The following is a 16,559-nucleotide window of genomic DNA, read 5'->3' as shown; positions in this document are numbered from 1 at the left end:
TGTTTAATCAAGCAACTGACAAGCACTTATAAAGTAATTACTATATATCTTGCATTACGCTGGGCAGTAAGAAAACAAAGACAAAAAATGAAAGTGGCTTACATTTTATAAAGCTACATATATGTGTGTATGTGTATATATGTTTGTGTATATATTTATATATATACACAATAAACAAGAAGTAACTGGGAACTTATATGAGTTGTAACAGCTAATATGATTAAGTTTTGAAGAAAACTAGGGATTTTAAGAGGCAGATGTGAGGAACAAGTACAATCCAAACATGGAGGATATATTGTCCATGTAAAGGCACAAAGATAAAACTGTTATATTGGGTATAATGGCTACATTGTGAATGTGTAAGGGGGAGTAAGATGTAATAAATCTGGAAAGGCAGTTAGAACAAGATTATTTAGAAATTTAAATGACATTTGGAGAAGTCTTTGATCACGTGTCTATTCCAATAATACCTTTGATGACTAAACTGACTTTCTGAATCTTAAAAGTTGGAAGATGCATCACAGTTCAACTATTCCAAACTATACCTAAAGAATGAGAGTTTTCAAATTAATATTTTCCTTTTCCCTACAGTAGAAGAAAAATTGATATCTTAGAAAATGAAAAGATGTGAAAATCTGACCAATTATGGAAAAGTGAGAAACCAAAGCAGAATCTGACTAGTATCCCTTAAACAAAATATTTTAACCCTTACTTTCTGGGACATAAAACATAATATTTGATATATTAGCATAATGAATTCCATAATGCAAATCTGTCAAGTTGATTCAGAAATAAAACAATGCAAACACTTAGATATGTTAAAGTGACTGTAAGAATAAAAAAAGGCATGACTAAATTTTATTCTTAATTTATGAACATAGTACTTCAAGAAAAAAATTCATAATAAAACCCCACATCCAAATTCCCTTGCAGACTGTATGCTACTAAATATATACTATATATATATATATCCTGTACTCATTATTATTAAAGATGCAAGAAACAAATCACATTTCTAGGGAAATAACTTGCATAACACAACAATGTGAGATATCTGAAATAAGTAATTCTAAGAAATCTTATTTCTTTTATTTTAAGTTAGATCAAACTCTGTAATTATTGAAATGATCATAAAGTCTTATATTATTCATGCTTTATTATGACCTAAAAACATTTTTCTTAAATTTTTCTCATCAGAACATCTAAATTTTCATCCTTATTAGGGATTAAGTTGTTTATATTATAAAATAAACAGTGCAATATGCTATTCACAGATAACTACATATGTGTATTATGTAAAGAAATCACATAGACACATATATGTGTATATAAATCTCAAGACCAAGAATAATACTTATAATTTGTCAGTAAAAATGTGCTATTTTTGTATATATATTTTAATCCTAGAAAATATTCAATATTAATTTTTGTAAAAAGGAACTCCTTCCATTATTAAAGACAACTCTTGAGTTTTAGTATTTAAAGCATTTGATATAGGTCTTCTTGACAGGAGGCCATGATTTCGTCTGATTTTTCCCATATTAGTCTCCCTTTTGGATGAGCTTGGATTAATTGTACTCCAGTTTGCCATATGATGAAAATCCTCTGGAAATGTACCATTTGAACTTTCATTGTCAATTCTTATTTTAGTGGCAAGTATCTTCTTCATTGTAAGATCATCCATGCATTCTTTATTCCTCTTTGGCTTTTGTTCAGAGTGATACAACTTTCCATTGACAAGTGGACCTCCAGATTTAGCATAAATTCCAGTATTGGTAATGGAAGGAAGAAACATTTGAGATATTTTCTCTGACGAATTAAGGGATAAATCCTGAAGATAGGTAGGGAAATGGTGATTTATTTTACAATCAAAGATTAATTTACTTGAATTTGGATCACTTGATTGCAAAGAGTGTGGACTATCTACTGTTAAATTCTCATTCAAACCTGAATCTTGATGATTATTGACTTTTTCTAAATTAGCTTTAGATTTTTTAGGTAAGTAGTCAGGTCTGCTTTCTTTAAGGAGTAATCCAGTGCCAGGTATAAAAAGTTCTGGATATATCTGTTTTGACAGATGAGTGGCAGTTTTATGTGGTAATGGCTTTTGTATATGTCCATTAATCAGTGGATTTTTCCAAATTAAAGGGTTATAGACAGTATGGCCATCAATAGGGCATGAATTACTTATGTTTAGTAACCAATCGTCAATGCATTTCCTATGAAACTTTAAAAAAAAAAGTATAAGTTAGAGTTGTAACCATATTGATTATAATCATTCGTAATATAGTATATTAAGTCTCATCAAAACACAAATAATAACTATTAAGCAAAGACCAAATATATTATTCATTTTTCAAAAGTAATGTTTCAAATTTCTGATAAGCCAGACTCCTTTAAATACAATTTAAATTAATCTCTGTACTCATTATATTTTGAGTCATGTGATAAACATTTTTTGCAAGTCATATTAAAGACTCAACATTAAATTTTCTTGAATGAATAATTCCATTTAAATCTATCCACGTTTTTATTTTCTAATGCAGAAATTAATAAAAGTTTAACAATTAATTATTATTAAAAAGCTTCAGACTCTGGGTTTAATTCACATGAAACAACAATTATACATTTAATAAAATATACTGTGAACCTATGTTTATATTTATATATACATGTACAAATATATACAAAATATGTGTGTGTATGTAAAGGTACATATATATATATGTATATGTACATATAAACATGCATCCACATATACTTATACATTTTTTGGGAGGAGGGACATTAAGTCTTCCTATCTTACTCAGATTGGAAGTACAATGGCTACTCATTGACCTGATCCCAACTGCTGATAGTCATAGAAGCTTTGCTGGCTTCATTTCTAACTTGGGCCTAACTAGTCCCTCTTCAAGAAGCTCAGTGGCCCTCTGCTCCTGTGGGCCTGCTACACTGGTGCTAGACTTGTACATTAATTTTAATGCAGCTTAGAATTCCCAAACCCATTACCCACTACCCTCAGCCTCCCCAGAAGCAATGTTTGTAGGTATGTGCTATTACCCCAGGATAGAGGATATTTTTCTATAAAAAATTTTTTAAGGCACTTAATAAGATTAAAAAAGATTAATATCCCCATTTAAAAGGGTGCAATATGGCAATAAGGAAGGACCAAAATCTTGTACTCTTATTTTACTGGAAAAAAATTATTAATCATCATTAGAAATTCTTCCTTATGAGGTGGTACATACTTCTAAGTTCTCTAGTCCATTCACTTCTAAGATTTTGTGATATTACAATGCTATGCTTTATCTCAACACCAAATTTCTTCAAAGTTTAATAAAAAAGTGTATAGCATCAATAAATGATATATTATTAAATCACTACTATATTTACCTATGTGTAAAGCCATGAAGTATAGTTAAATGTTGAAATGAACATGGATTACTACTAAGTTTTGTTTTTACCTTGTGTTTACATGATAATAGTCTTGTATGCTGACCAAGACAAAATGGCTTCAAACAAAGTCGACACTGATTACCTGGAGCAAGCAGCTTACTATATTTTGTAATTAATATGAGAGGAAGTGATGTTACTACATGCTTTGGTGTGCAACTGCTACTGCAATAAGAAGAAACATGGAAGTGTAAATATTGGTTTATGGCTATATATCATAAAATAATTATACAACAGCTATAATGCTAATTGTCATATCAAAGCCAATGCTAATTATTACCCTTACGGTTTTTCTTTGATTGAAGACAATAAAGTTTTATGAACTACAAAGTTTAACAAATCTACTCTATTTCTTACTCTGAACAATACAGTCCTAATACCATTTGGGAAAACAGAAAAAAATTTAAAGGTTTGGTTCAGAGAATAATTCCATTATATCTCAAATAAACAAGCATCTATTAACACTAAGGATAAAGACAACTTACCTTTTTCAGAATTGTGTTTAGGTTTGTACTAATACAATCCCAATTTTGGGAGGTTCTTAACATTTTATTAATTATAAATCCTGGTTTATCACTCATAGGGTGATTAATTTTTCAGCCACAGTCATGATCAAAGACAGAACATAAGATCACAGAAAGGATGCAATCCACATCAGTGGAAGAACAGCAACACTAATAAAATTATAGGATCACTGAAGTATAAGTATAAAGGAGAATAAGAATAAAGGGGAAATATGGTAGGTACTAGAAGTCACAGAAAAATTGGTTAGTGGGATAAAATTTATTTCTCTTCTCAACAAGAGAAGAAATTTAATAGAACTTTTCATTAAATAATTATTTTTTAAACATCTTTAAACATCAGCTATGCAGGGAGATTAAAAAAAAATTAGGAATCTTCAAAGGAAAGCACTGTTCTTTCTGGAAAGGCCAATCTTGAAAACATTGAAACAAATTCAAACTGATAAACATTATTTGAGAGAATTTAAATGTCAGAGAACTTTCTGGATTAAATTTACCTAGAATGCCATTCTTACCTTTTTTCAAGGTGTGTCATTTCTTCTTCAGACTGATTTATAAATTCTGCATTTTTTATGATTTTCTCTGCAGGACATATTTCTGGATTATTTTCTAGTGATTTCCATCTTTGATTTCTCTTCTGTGTTGGTCAAAAAGAGGTGATCAATTTTTTAATTCAAAGGACATTTTCTACATAATTTTACGGTTAAAAATTCATGACATAAAAATTATAAAACATTTAAATGATTAAGTTTTCTTTCCTAATCTACATATTATTTTACAATTACAATTTACAGTGTCAGATACTGAACATAAAGTTGTAGCACCATAGTGTACATTAAGGTGAAGTATTAAAAACAATGAAGTAATTTTCATAAAAACTGTTGTGCTTTTATCCATGTTTTATTTTCTTTTATCTAAAAATAGAAGGCAGATAATGTCGCTCATGAATTTGATAGTTAATAATATTTTCTAAAATCAGGAAAGCACCACTTCTAAATTTTTAATGAAATAGAATTCTTTTCTTAACCAGGCATGGGAGCATGTTAACAGTTGAGATAGAGGGCGTCAACTATGTAGTTGTTACCTGGAATGCTCTGTCTGCCTGAAGCAGAGAAGCTAATTGGTTTGCTTTAATGTTAATTTCATTTTTGAAGAGTGGCAGAAAGAATGTGAGGAACAATTAATATGGGTATGATTTTCACCAACAATGAAGAACTGGTTGCTGAGATAAAAATAGTAGGAAACAAGTGGAAATAAACATTCCATTTGGGAAGTTGTAATAGAGATGGGAAAAAAAAGGTAGAGTAGTTAGACATACATCTTGGGTTTCAGAAAGATATTTTACATAATTCAAAGAAAGAATAAATAGGTTCTTGTGTCCCTAAAATTCTAGATTCTTAAAAAAACTGAAGACTATGGAAAAATGAGTCTAATGAGAAAATGGGGGCATTATTTAGAAATACTGATGTGGACACAAATGGAATCCATCAATTAGTTTAGATTTTTAAATTTCCTTTAGTAGAGGATGAAAGTAAAGATAGGAACCTAAGATGAATTCAAAGGCATTAGAAATTCTATAAAAATAAGGTCCTGAGTGGTAAAGTTTGAATAAACTAACACTGGTGAGGGATATTAAAGATACCAAGAAATGTTATTTAATTCTGGGCTGGAGAGAAGAGAAAGATCGAAAAAGGAATGATTACAGCTTAGAATTGTTATTATAACAATGGATAACAGGAGAAAATGCAGAATTATTTCCCTTTTCTTTTGCTTCTATTTTCTCTGACAAATGGGGAATTTTTAGATCACAAAGAACAGATAAAAAATAATTAAGTGGGAAGTGAAATGAAAAGTAAGAAAGCATTTATCTGTCCCTGGACAGTTGAGATGAAGAGACTTAGATGAACTTTTTCTTACTTAAAGAACTGATATATGTGTATGCTAAGGGACTGTCAATAATCTTTGTAAAATCTTGAAGAGTAGAATATTGGAAAAGAAGAAATACTTTAATTTAAAAACAAAAAGTAGAAGCTACCTGTGAGCTTGATTTTCATAGGCCAGGGAGCCTGGATTTGATTTCTACCAAAATTCTAGAAAATCTGTAACATTTTAACAATTTAGAATGGTGTCTAGAATCAGTATAGTAAGATGACATAAAATAGGGGCAGAAATATAAAATCATTTAGATTTTTAAAATATCAACTGTATAAAACCACATTGCACATGGTAAACATTTAATAAATGACTATTATCTCCAAAAGATAGGAGATGCATGGTTAGAAAACAATTAATATGGAAAAATGTCTGGAGGGTTTAGTGAAACAAACTCATTATCAGTAATTAGTGTGATAGGATAGCCAGAAAAATGAATGCATACCGATGCTGTATTTAGAGATATGTATTGTCTAGGACTAAAGAGGTTTACAACTTGCTGTCCTTTGTCCTGAGTGGGCCTCGTTTGAAGTACAGTATTCTATTTTGGAAACATTTTAAAGGATATTGATAAACTGGAGAATATCCAGATATAATATTATAAAGATTATGAAAAATTATGCCATAAAAGGATCAATAAAAAGAAATGGATATATGAAAAAGAAAAGAATTTTAAAAGGGACATAATATTTAAAGGGTATCATGTGAAAGGTCAAGTAGACTTGTTCTGTTTGGACCCAAAAGGCAAAATGAGGTGCCATGATTTAAAGTTGCTGAGACAGCTTTATAAAAGGGAATACTTCCGACCAACTGTAGTTATACAAAAGTGATTCTATAATTAAGGTTCAACTTGATTACTAGTCATAAGAATTTCTTCATCATAATGTTTGTTGGTTTAAAGTGTTAACAGGATAAATTAGGTATTATTGTCAGAAATTATGTGTGATGTTAATTATTTCTGAATTTAGGCTGAAAAAAGCTATAAAATATTTACCTGTTCTTATCCTTCTGTTTAAAAGTGAGTTATGCACTAGCAAATGACTATCTGGTAGATGTCAATAAGATGATGACAATACTCAAAATAAAAGGTACTGAGTCTCAATGACTTGTTCACATTATCAAGTCAAATTTTCTCAATATTATAATTTTTATCATGTCTCTGTACCACTCACATTTGACTAGTGTTACTTATTCTATAGTGATCTATAATCACATCTCTATTCTGCCTTTTCTATATTTGTTAGCCTTTATACTTTACACCAAACCTCTTTTTTCTTTTTTTACTTCTCTGCCATTTCTATAGTTCTTTTTATTGGCCTTTAATAAAGGCTATTTTAAAATAAAAATACAGGGCAATTTGTTATCACAATTCAAATATATTTTTGAATTGCTACTATAGACCCCATAATGGAGAAAATAATAAATATTTGAAATGTATACTATACCTGCCGAAAGATAAAAATATGTGGAGGATGGAAACAATTAACAAAACATTCATGGCATAGGTGATATTCAGTACATTCAGTGCACCTAAAATATATAAAAAAAAGAAATTGCTAAATTCAGATATTTTGGAAAATTATGATTGTCAGGTAACTTTCCTAGAATGCTCTTCCTTCACTTTTGCAAATCCTAGTCATTCTTCAAGGGTTGGTTCAAGACATAACTCTTCCATGCAGTCTTCTACAATTATTTTTGCCTATATCTCCATTAACATTTTGACATATACCAAAAATTTTTAGCATTCCTTTTCATTTAATTTATTCAGTAATTGTTTCATCCATTTTATTAATGTCCCGGAACAGCTAGATTATATGGTATTTTCTTGTCCAAGAATAACAAAGTGAAGTATTGTAGGAGAACTGAATCATATCCATGTTCATATTCTTAGCCATAGGAAGAACTAGATTTGTGATTTCATTGGTATAAGGACTCCGAAGTGAGGAAATATCTACCAATGCAGGCTAGCATTTTCTTTGCAGCTTAGAGTCCTTGAAAGTTGCTTAGAATACTGAAATATTAACATGATGAGTAAGTGGTTAGTATCAATAAACACTGTTGATTGAATAAGAGAACATAGTTTAGCATGTAATTATACTTTTGCTAAAATTAAAATTTACTATATTTGGATAAATTTTACTAAATGTTTTTAAAAATCTCAATTGATTTCTTATTTTATTCATAACTGTTTAAAATCACTCAAAATAGTAAAAAAATTCATTTATTAGTATGAAAAGTGAAGATGAGAATTTCTCTTTTTTGGTGGGAATATAATTTTCAAGTGCCATCACAGTTCTCTTATAATATCTTATCATGGCACAAAGGTGATCTTGGTTCATAACAGGAGGGTACAAGCTCTAGCATGTTCTACTCAACTGGAATGGGTCCCCAAATAGACTGTTTCTATTGCTGTGCAAGAGCCAGCTTACCTAAATATATAGAAGAGTAATCAGTAAGAGACTGGGCTAGTCATTTTCAATACATTTGTGAAGGAAAATGCCATCCACATCCAGAGAGAGAGAGAGAAAACTATGAAGAGTGAATGTGGATCAAAACAGTGTTTTCACCTTTTTGTTATTGTTATTACCTTGTTTTTTCCCTTTCTGATTTTCCCCCTTTTGATCGAATTTTGTTGGGGAATGCAGCATGACAAATGTGGAAATATATTCAAAAGAATTGCACATGTTTAACCTATATCAGATTGCTTGCTGTCTTGGAGACTGGGAACACAAGGTTTTGCAAAGGTGAATATTGAAAACTATCTATGCAGGTATTTTGAAAAATAAAATACTATTAAAAAAAAAGACTGGCTTAGAGGTGATGAAATTCTCGACTATAGTGTTTCAGGAAACATATAAAATATAAAATGGTCTCCCTGTTCTATGTAGATTTTTCCTGTTTTCACAGGGACTTAGTGGAAAAAAGGGGCAAAGGGTATTAAGAGTTATACTATTTTAAATTAAATTTAAATGTCATTATTGGTGCTCTGAGATGGTTTGACTTTTTTCTCCATAACTAATGAAGTATGAGGTATTATAGGAGAACTGAATCATAGTCATGTTCATTTTCTTAGCAAGAGGAAGACCTAAATCTGTGATTTCACTTAGGAGTGAGGAAACTTTTACCAATGCTGTCCAGCACTTTGTTTGTAGCTTAGTGTCTTAAAGAGTTGCCTAGAATACTGAAATATTAAATGATATCTTTTAGGTCACAGACTTAATATATGTTAGAAGGGGAATATGATCAGAAATTTTCCTTGTTTTGAGGGCAGCTCTTTACAGCCACACATTTGTGTATAATGAAATCCAAATGCAAGTACACAATATAACTTAATTGATGGATGACTCAAAAGTCTTCTAAGAAAGGGAAATAAGGAGTTGGTAGAGTTCGTTTCATCATGTGTCTGAAGGCCACAAGTAACAGCATTTAATGGGGAAATTTGTCATTCAATTTAACACTTCTAATGATAAATAAAAGCAGACTAATATAAAGACAATTATAATTCATGTTCCAGTACTTATTGAGGATAAAGAAAGAGAAAATATGAAGAGTTGAATAAACTTCAGATTAAATCAAAATATATCTTAATAGTTAAATTTTCAGTGCAAAGATAGCAACAAGTGAGTATAGTGATGATGTTAGAAAATAGCATATGGAAAGTACAGTGAATAGAAGCAGACTTGAAATCAGGAAGGCCTGAATTTAAATCTTGCTTGACTCTTACTACTTATGTGGGCAAGTCATTTACCTATTGTTTGCTTCAGTTTCCTTATCTGTAAATTGGAGATAAATAACAGTATCTACCTGCAAGCATTGTTGTATAGATAAAATAATATTTGCAAAGTGCTTTGCAAACTTGAAAATGTTATATGAACATTAATTTATTTTTATTATTAAAAATTCTGGACTCAGAATCAAAAAAGATCAAAGGCTTTTGGATTATTACCGGGAATTCACCTGTCTATAATACTTTATCATAAGTATTTTTCTATAAAAGTGATGGAAGGCACCTGAAACTGTAAGTACTGAGCAAATCATATATCAAAAAATTAAAGACCAAGTGGCTACAGATAATAAAATGGATCCAGGCTAAAAGAGGAGATCATGATGGATGACATTTAGGAAACTAAATAGGTATTTAAAAGAATTCAAGCTGCTTACAGCATGCTTTAAAAAAATCTTTTAAAAACTACTATTCTTTGGTTGATAGGATATGGCTCTGACTCATGAAACACCCCCTAAAAATCAAAATTAGAGGTGTCATAAAGAGAAATGGTAAGACGTATGATGGATGAAGTTAGGCCATAGCATATTGCCCATGATGACTGTGTGAAAGAAGAGATCATCAGTGCTGTGTATGACCAGAAGAGAAGCTTGGTCAGTCTTGTAATAAGGGATAACAGATACATAACATGAATCTTGCTCTAATACTTCCTAAATAGTAAAAAAAAGTCTCCCTTACTTTTAGTGAATCTTCTATGAAGACTTACAATATAAGCAAAATGGAAATGATTATGATATATACTGGTGGAGGGATAAGTTTATGAATTCATCTAAATAGATTTCCCTTAAATAATATTGGATAGGGCTATGACTTGTGTTTTGCTAGTATATGGAACTCCTGGAGTTTGAAGAAACTCCATGTATATCAACATCCTTTCTGTAACTTGAAGTCTTAGAGAATTTCTAAAACTCTGAAAGGCTAAGCGACTTCTAGGATAACAAGCCAATTTGTGTTAGCAATGGAATTTGAATTCAAGTTTTTCTCTTCAACCAGCTCTTTCTTTATGAAATAATACACACTATCTCAAAAAAGCATTATTTCTTATTGAATATATTCACCAATAAATAGATATATGTGATTGCTATTACTGTTTTTACTTTTTTTTGCTTATACGTTACACTTGTCTCTTATTGACATTAAAAAGGGCATCATTGGAGGAATGTAATCTTTTATCTAAAATTTATGTATATTTGGCTTTGAAAAAATCCAAATTAATGCCTACTTAAGACATTATATATAAATATATGTATTCTAATATTTTCAAAATTCACTTCATACAGATAACGTCCATCTTTGATCACATCATTTAAAAGGAGCTCTAAAACAATCTTACTGATAGATTTCATACCGCAATGTATTGAGAAATGAATAGTTTATATTTCAGACTAATGTAAAGCACCAACAAACCAAAGAAAGCCCTTGTACCTTTAACCTTCTTGGAGCATGTTTCAATGAGTGTTCAACAAAGCTAATAATTATTTAGGCTCCTCACTAATTGATGATCAAGAAGCTTAAGATGGAAGATTTCCTGTAATTCAGATAATCTAAAATAATAAAACAACAGTAAAATTGTTGATATTTATAAAACACTTTAAGATCTGCAAACCCTATATAGAACTTTATCTCATTTAAACTTCAAAACAACTCTTTGAAGTAAGAGTTACAGGGATTTTAAATCCTCTTTTTACCACTAATATGTATTGGAACCAGGATACAAATCTTGGTCTCCTGATTCCAAGTCTAGCTGTCTCTTTTTACTATCCAGGCTTCCTCTCATGAATATTATTATTGTCCTCTATCGTTATACTATAACATGTTATAAAATTAATCATTGTTTTATCTTCTAATCAATTCTAATAACAATTATATAAGTGGTACTTTAAGATTCACATAACTCTTTGTATACAACAATTTGAAATCACTAGTGTGAGTCCTACTATTCATGTTTTACATGTGAAAATTTAAGACTCAATCTAATTGAATGACTAACTACATTTATAGAAGAGGAAGTGTTGGATTTGTCACAGCCAGATCTTCTGATTCTAACTTTCTTTCTCACCCATATACTTCTATATCATGACTCTTTGATAATTGGTGTGAATTCTAGTAATAAGATAAACATCTTACATATACATCTATGTATAGACTATATACATATGCATATATAAACACACACATACACACACACACACACATATATATATATAGATATATATGTATGTAAATAAAATCTATTCATCTGTCTATCCTTAAAGAGAGGTAACCACAATCACATAAGTTTTGGGTCTTCTTCCACCAGTATAGATCAAAGCACCTATGCTCTCTTCTTAATCTTTGTAATTCTCTTTAAATTTTTTTACAAATCCTCCAACAAGGGATCCATTCAATATACTTTCCTGATTCTATATCTTGAAAGTTTATTGTAGTATTTATTTATAGCAGGAAATGTCCATATGTATCTAGTCAACTTGTTTGTAATAATGTCAACTTGTTGGCAACTGGATGAAGTTTACATAGTGAGAATACTAACAATTAAATCAATTTTAGTCAATGATCTAAGAACTTTGTAATTTTTAGTACCCTTTGCCTCCATTTCCAATGTAATATGATTGTCACTGCAGGATTGATAGTTGTTTTGTATTTATACTTTGTAGGTAAACATGGTAAAATAATCACTTCTGTATATAATGTTAAATTTTATTTGCATCACCTTTGATCTATGCCTTCTCCACTCCACAACAATGGTTTACATATCTTCATTATATCCTGCTTCGTTTCACATAATTCTCTGGTCTGCATAGACTTAATTAAGTTTACTTGAACCTCCTTAATGCTTCTCAACTAATCAATCAACAAGTATTTATTAAATATCTACTGTATGAAAGAGACTATATTAGGTGGGTATGCAAATAAAAATGTAACAGTCCCTCAAAAAGAATATATTTTATCAAGGGGAAAAATGTATATATTTAAGTTGCAAAATATGCACCAAGTAAATATGAAGCCTTTTTTTAAAATTTTTGTTTTTGTTTTTAATTTTTTTTATTAAAGCTTTTTTTTTTTTTACAAAGGATATTCATGGGTAATTTTTCCAACATTGGCCCTTGCATAATCTTTTGTTCCATATTTTCCCCTTTCTCCCCCAACCCCACCCTAGCTGGCAGGTAGTCCAATACATTTTAAATATGTTGAAATACACATTAGATCCAATATATGTATACATATTTATACATATATGTATACATATAATATATGTTGCACAAGAAAAATCAGATCAAGAAGAAAGAAAAAGAAAAACTGAGAAACAAAACAAAATGCAAGGAAATAACAGAGAGAATGAGAATGCTATGTTGTGTTCCACACTCTATTCCCATGGTACTCTCTCTGGGTGTAGATGGTACTCTTCATCATTGCACAAGTGGAACTGGTTTGAATCATCTCATTGTTGAAGAGAGCCACATCCATCACAATTGATTTGTCTTATAGTGGTGTTGTTGCTGTGTATAATGATCTCCTGGTTCTGCTCATTTAACTTAGCATCAGTTCATGTAGGTCTCTTCAAAGCTCTCTGAAATCATCCTGCTAATCGTTTCTTATAGAATAGTATTCCATTCAGATACCATAATTTATTCAGCTATTGTCCAACTGATGGGCATCCATTCAGTTTCCAGTTTCTTGCCACTACAAAGAGAGCTGTCACAAACATTTTTTTTTTTTGCATATGTCGATCCCTTTTCCTCCTTTAGGATATCTTTGGGATATAATCCCAGTAGAAACACTTCTGGATAAAAGGGTATGCACAGTTTGATAACTTTTTGAGCATAGCTCCAAATTGCTCTCCAGAATGTTTGGATCTGTTCATAGTTCCACCCACAATGTATCAGTGACCCAATTTTCCCACATCCTAACATTCATCATTATCTTTTTCTGTAGTCTTAGCCAATCTGAGAGATGTGTGGTGGTATCTCAGAGTTGTCTTAATTTGCATTTCTCTGATCAATAGTGATTTGGGGCACCTTTTCATGTGGCTACAAATAGTTTTAATTTCTTTATCTGAAAAGGTTCATATCCTTTGACCATGCATCAATTGGAGAATGGCTTGAACTGTTATAAATTTGAGTAAATTTTCTATATATTTTAGAATTGAGGCCTTTATCAGATCCTTTGAATGTAAATTTTTTCCCAGTTTATTATTGTTTCCTTTCTAATCTTGTCTGTGATAGTTTTGTTTGGACAAAAACTTCTTAATATAACCAGAATTATGTATTTTATGATCAATAATGATCTCTAGTTATTCCTTGGACACAAATTCCTTCGTCCTCTACAAATCTGAGTGGTAAACTATCTTCTGTTCTTCTAGTTTGTTTATAGTATTGTTTTTTATGTCTAGATCCTGAACCCATTTAGACCTTTATCTTGGTATATGGTGTTAAGTGTAGGTCTATACTTACTTTCTACCATACTAGTTTCCAATTTTCCTAGCAGTTTTTGTCAAGTAGTGAATTCTTATCCCAAAAGGTAGGACATTTGGGTTTGTCAAATACTAGATTGTTATAATCACTGGCTATTTTGTTCTGTGAACCTAACCTATTCCACTGATCAATTTCTCTATTTCTTAGCCAGTACTAAATGGTTTTGATGACCGCTGGATTATAACATAGTTTTAGATCTGGTATAGCTAAGCCACCTTCATTTGCTTTTCTCTTCATTAATTCCTTTGAAATTCTTGACCTTTTATTGTTTCAGATTAATTCTGCTGTTATTTTTTCTAGGTCAGTAAAATAGTTTCTTGGGAGTTTGATGGGTATAGCCCTAAATAAGTAGGTTAGTATAAGAATATTGTCATCTTTATTATATTTGCTCAACCTGTCTATGAGCACTTGGTATTTTTCCAATTGCTTAGATCTGACTTTGTGTGCAAAGTGTTTTGTAGTTTTGCTTATATAGTTCCTGACTTTCCCTTGGCAGATAAATTCCCAAATATTTTATATTACCAACAGTTATTTTAAATGGAATTTCTCTTTGTATCTCTTGCTATTGGATTCTGTTAGTGCTGTATAAGAATGCTGATGATTTATGTGGATTTATTTTGTATGCTGCAACTTTGCTAAAGTTGTGGATTATTTCTAGTAGCTTTTTAGTTAATTCTCTGAGGTTCTCTAAGGAAACCATCATATCATCTACAAAGAGTGATAATTTGGTTTCCTCATTACCTACTCTAATTCCTTTAATCTCTTTTTCTTCTTTTATTGCCAAGGCTAGCATTTCTAATACAATATTGAATAGTAATAGTGATAGTGGGCAACCTTGTTTCAACTTTGATCTTGGGAATGATGCTAGTTTATCCCCATTACATATGATGCTTGCTGATGGTTTTAAATAGATGCTACTGGCTATTTTAAGGAAAAGTCCATTTATTCCTATACTCTCTAGTGTTTTTAATAGGAATGGGTGTTGGATTTTATCAAATGCTTTTTCTTCACATATTGAGATAATCATCTGGTTTTTGTTAATTTGGTTATTGATATAGTCAATTTTGGTAATATTTTTCCTAATATTGAACCAGCCCTGCATTCCTGGTATAAAACCTACTTGGTCATGGTATATTAAACTGGGGATGATTATCTGTAATCTCTTTGCTAATATTTTATTTAAGATTTTTGCATCAATATTCATTAGGGAGATTGGTTTACAATTTTCTCTGTTTTCATCCTACCTGGCTTAGGTATCAGTACCATGTCTATGTCATAAAAGGAATTTGGTAGGAATCTTTCATTCCCTATTTTTTTCAAATAGTTTATATAGTATTGGAGTTAATTTTTCTTTAAATGTTTGCTAGAACTCACATGTAAATCCATCTGGTCCTGGGGATTTTTTCTCAGGGAGCTGACTTGTTCTATTTCTTTTTCAAAAATGGGACTATTTAATTTATTTCCTCTTCTGTTAATCTGGGCAATCTATATTTTTTTAGGTATTCCTCCATTTCACTTACGTCAAATTTATTGGTATAACATTTGGGAAAGTAACTTCTAATAATTGCTCTATTTTCCTTTTCATTGGTGAATAATTCTTCCTTTTCATTTTTGAGACTAACAAATTGATTTTCCTCTTTCCTTTTCCTAATGAAATTAACTAAAGTTTTATCTATTTTGTTGGTTTTTTCATAAAACCAACTCTTAGTTTTATTTATTAATTCAATAGTCTTTTTAGTTTCAATTTTATTGATCTCTCTTTTTATTTTTAGAATCTCAAGTTTGGTATTTGATTGGGGTTTTTTAATTTGTTCTTTTTTAGTTGTAAGCCCAATTCATTGATCTTCTCTTTCTCTATTTTATTCAAGTAAGCCTCTAGAGATATAAAATTTCCCCTTTTTACTGCTTTGGCTGCATCCCATAAATTTTGGTATGTTATCTCATTATTGTAATCTGTTGGATGAAATTGTTGATTGTGTCTATGACTGTTTTACCCATTCATCCTTCAGGATGAGATTATTTAGTTTCCAATTTCTTTTTGATCTATTTTCCCCTACCTTTTACTAATATAAGGTCAATGTTTGTATAGGTTCCATGGACTGCTGAGAAGAAAGTATACTCCTTTCTATCTCCAATGGTATCCAAAGATCTATCATATCTAGTTTTTCTAGTATTCTATTTATCTCTTTAACTTCTTTTTTATTTTGTGGTTTGATTTATCTAGTTCTGAGAATGCAAGGTTGAGATATCCCACTATTATAATTTTGCTGTCTATTTCTTCTTGCAACTCCCTTAACTTCTCCTTTAGGAATTTATATGCTATACTACTTGCTGCATATATGTTTAATATTGATATTGCTTCTTTATCTATGGTCCTCTTTAACAAGATATAGTTTC

At 30.5% G+C, this 16,559-nt stretch overlaps 1 protein-coding gene across 2 annotated transcripts in view; it reads right to left on the bottom strand.

The window, feature by feature from the left end:
- Positions 1 to 1,046: 1,046 nt before the first annotated feature.
- Positions 1,047 to 16,559, bottom strand: part of ZSWIM2 (zinc finger SWIM-type containing 2) — a 35,002-nt gene continuing 19,489 nt past the window's right edge. For both annotated transcript variants that reach the window (XM_074302910.1, XM_074302911.1), the window contains 4 exons: positions 7,352 to 7,436; positions 4,490 to 4,611; positions 3,465 to 3,618; positions 1,047 to 2,227 (listed from right to left, as the gene is read on the bottom strand). In XM_074302910.1, the coding sequence (XP_074159011.1) occupies positions 1,421 to 2,227; positions 3,465 to 3,618; positions 4,490 to 4,611; positions 7,352 to 7,436 (1,168 nt within the window). In that variant the 3' untranslated portion in view covers positions 1,047 to 1,420. The remainder of the gene's footprint in view (positions 2,228 to 3,464; positions 3,619 to 4,489; positions 4,612 to 7,351; positions 7,437 to 16,559) is intronic.

Source organism: Sminthopsis crassicaudata, chromosome 3 (genome assembly GCF_048593235.1).
Source record: "Sminthopsis crassicaudata isolate SCR6 chromosome 3, ASM4859323v1, whole genome shotgun sequence".
NCBI classification, from domain to species: Eukaryota; Metazoa; Chordata; class Mammalia; order Dasyuromorphia; family Dasyuridae; genus Sminthopsis; species Sminthopsis crassicaudata.
Note: the sequence above shows the minus strand (reverse complement) of the source record. Positions and strands in the feature narration are given on the sequence as shown.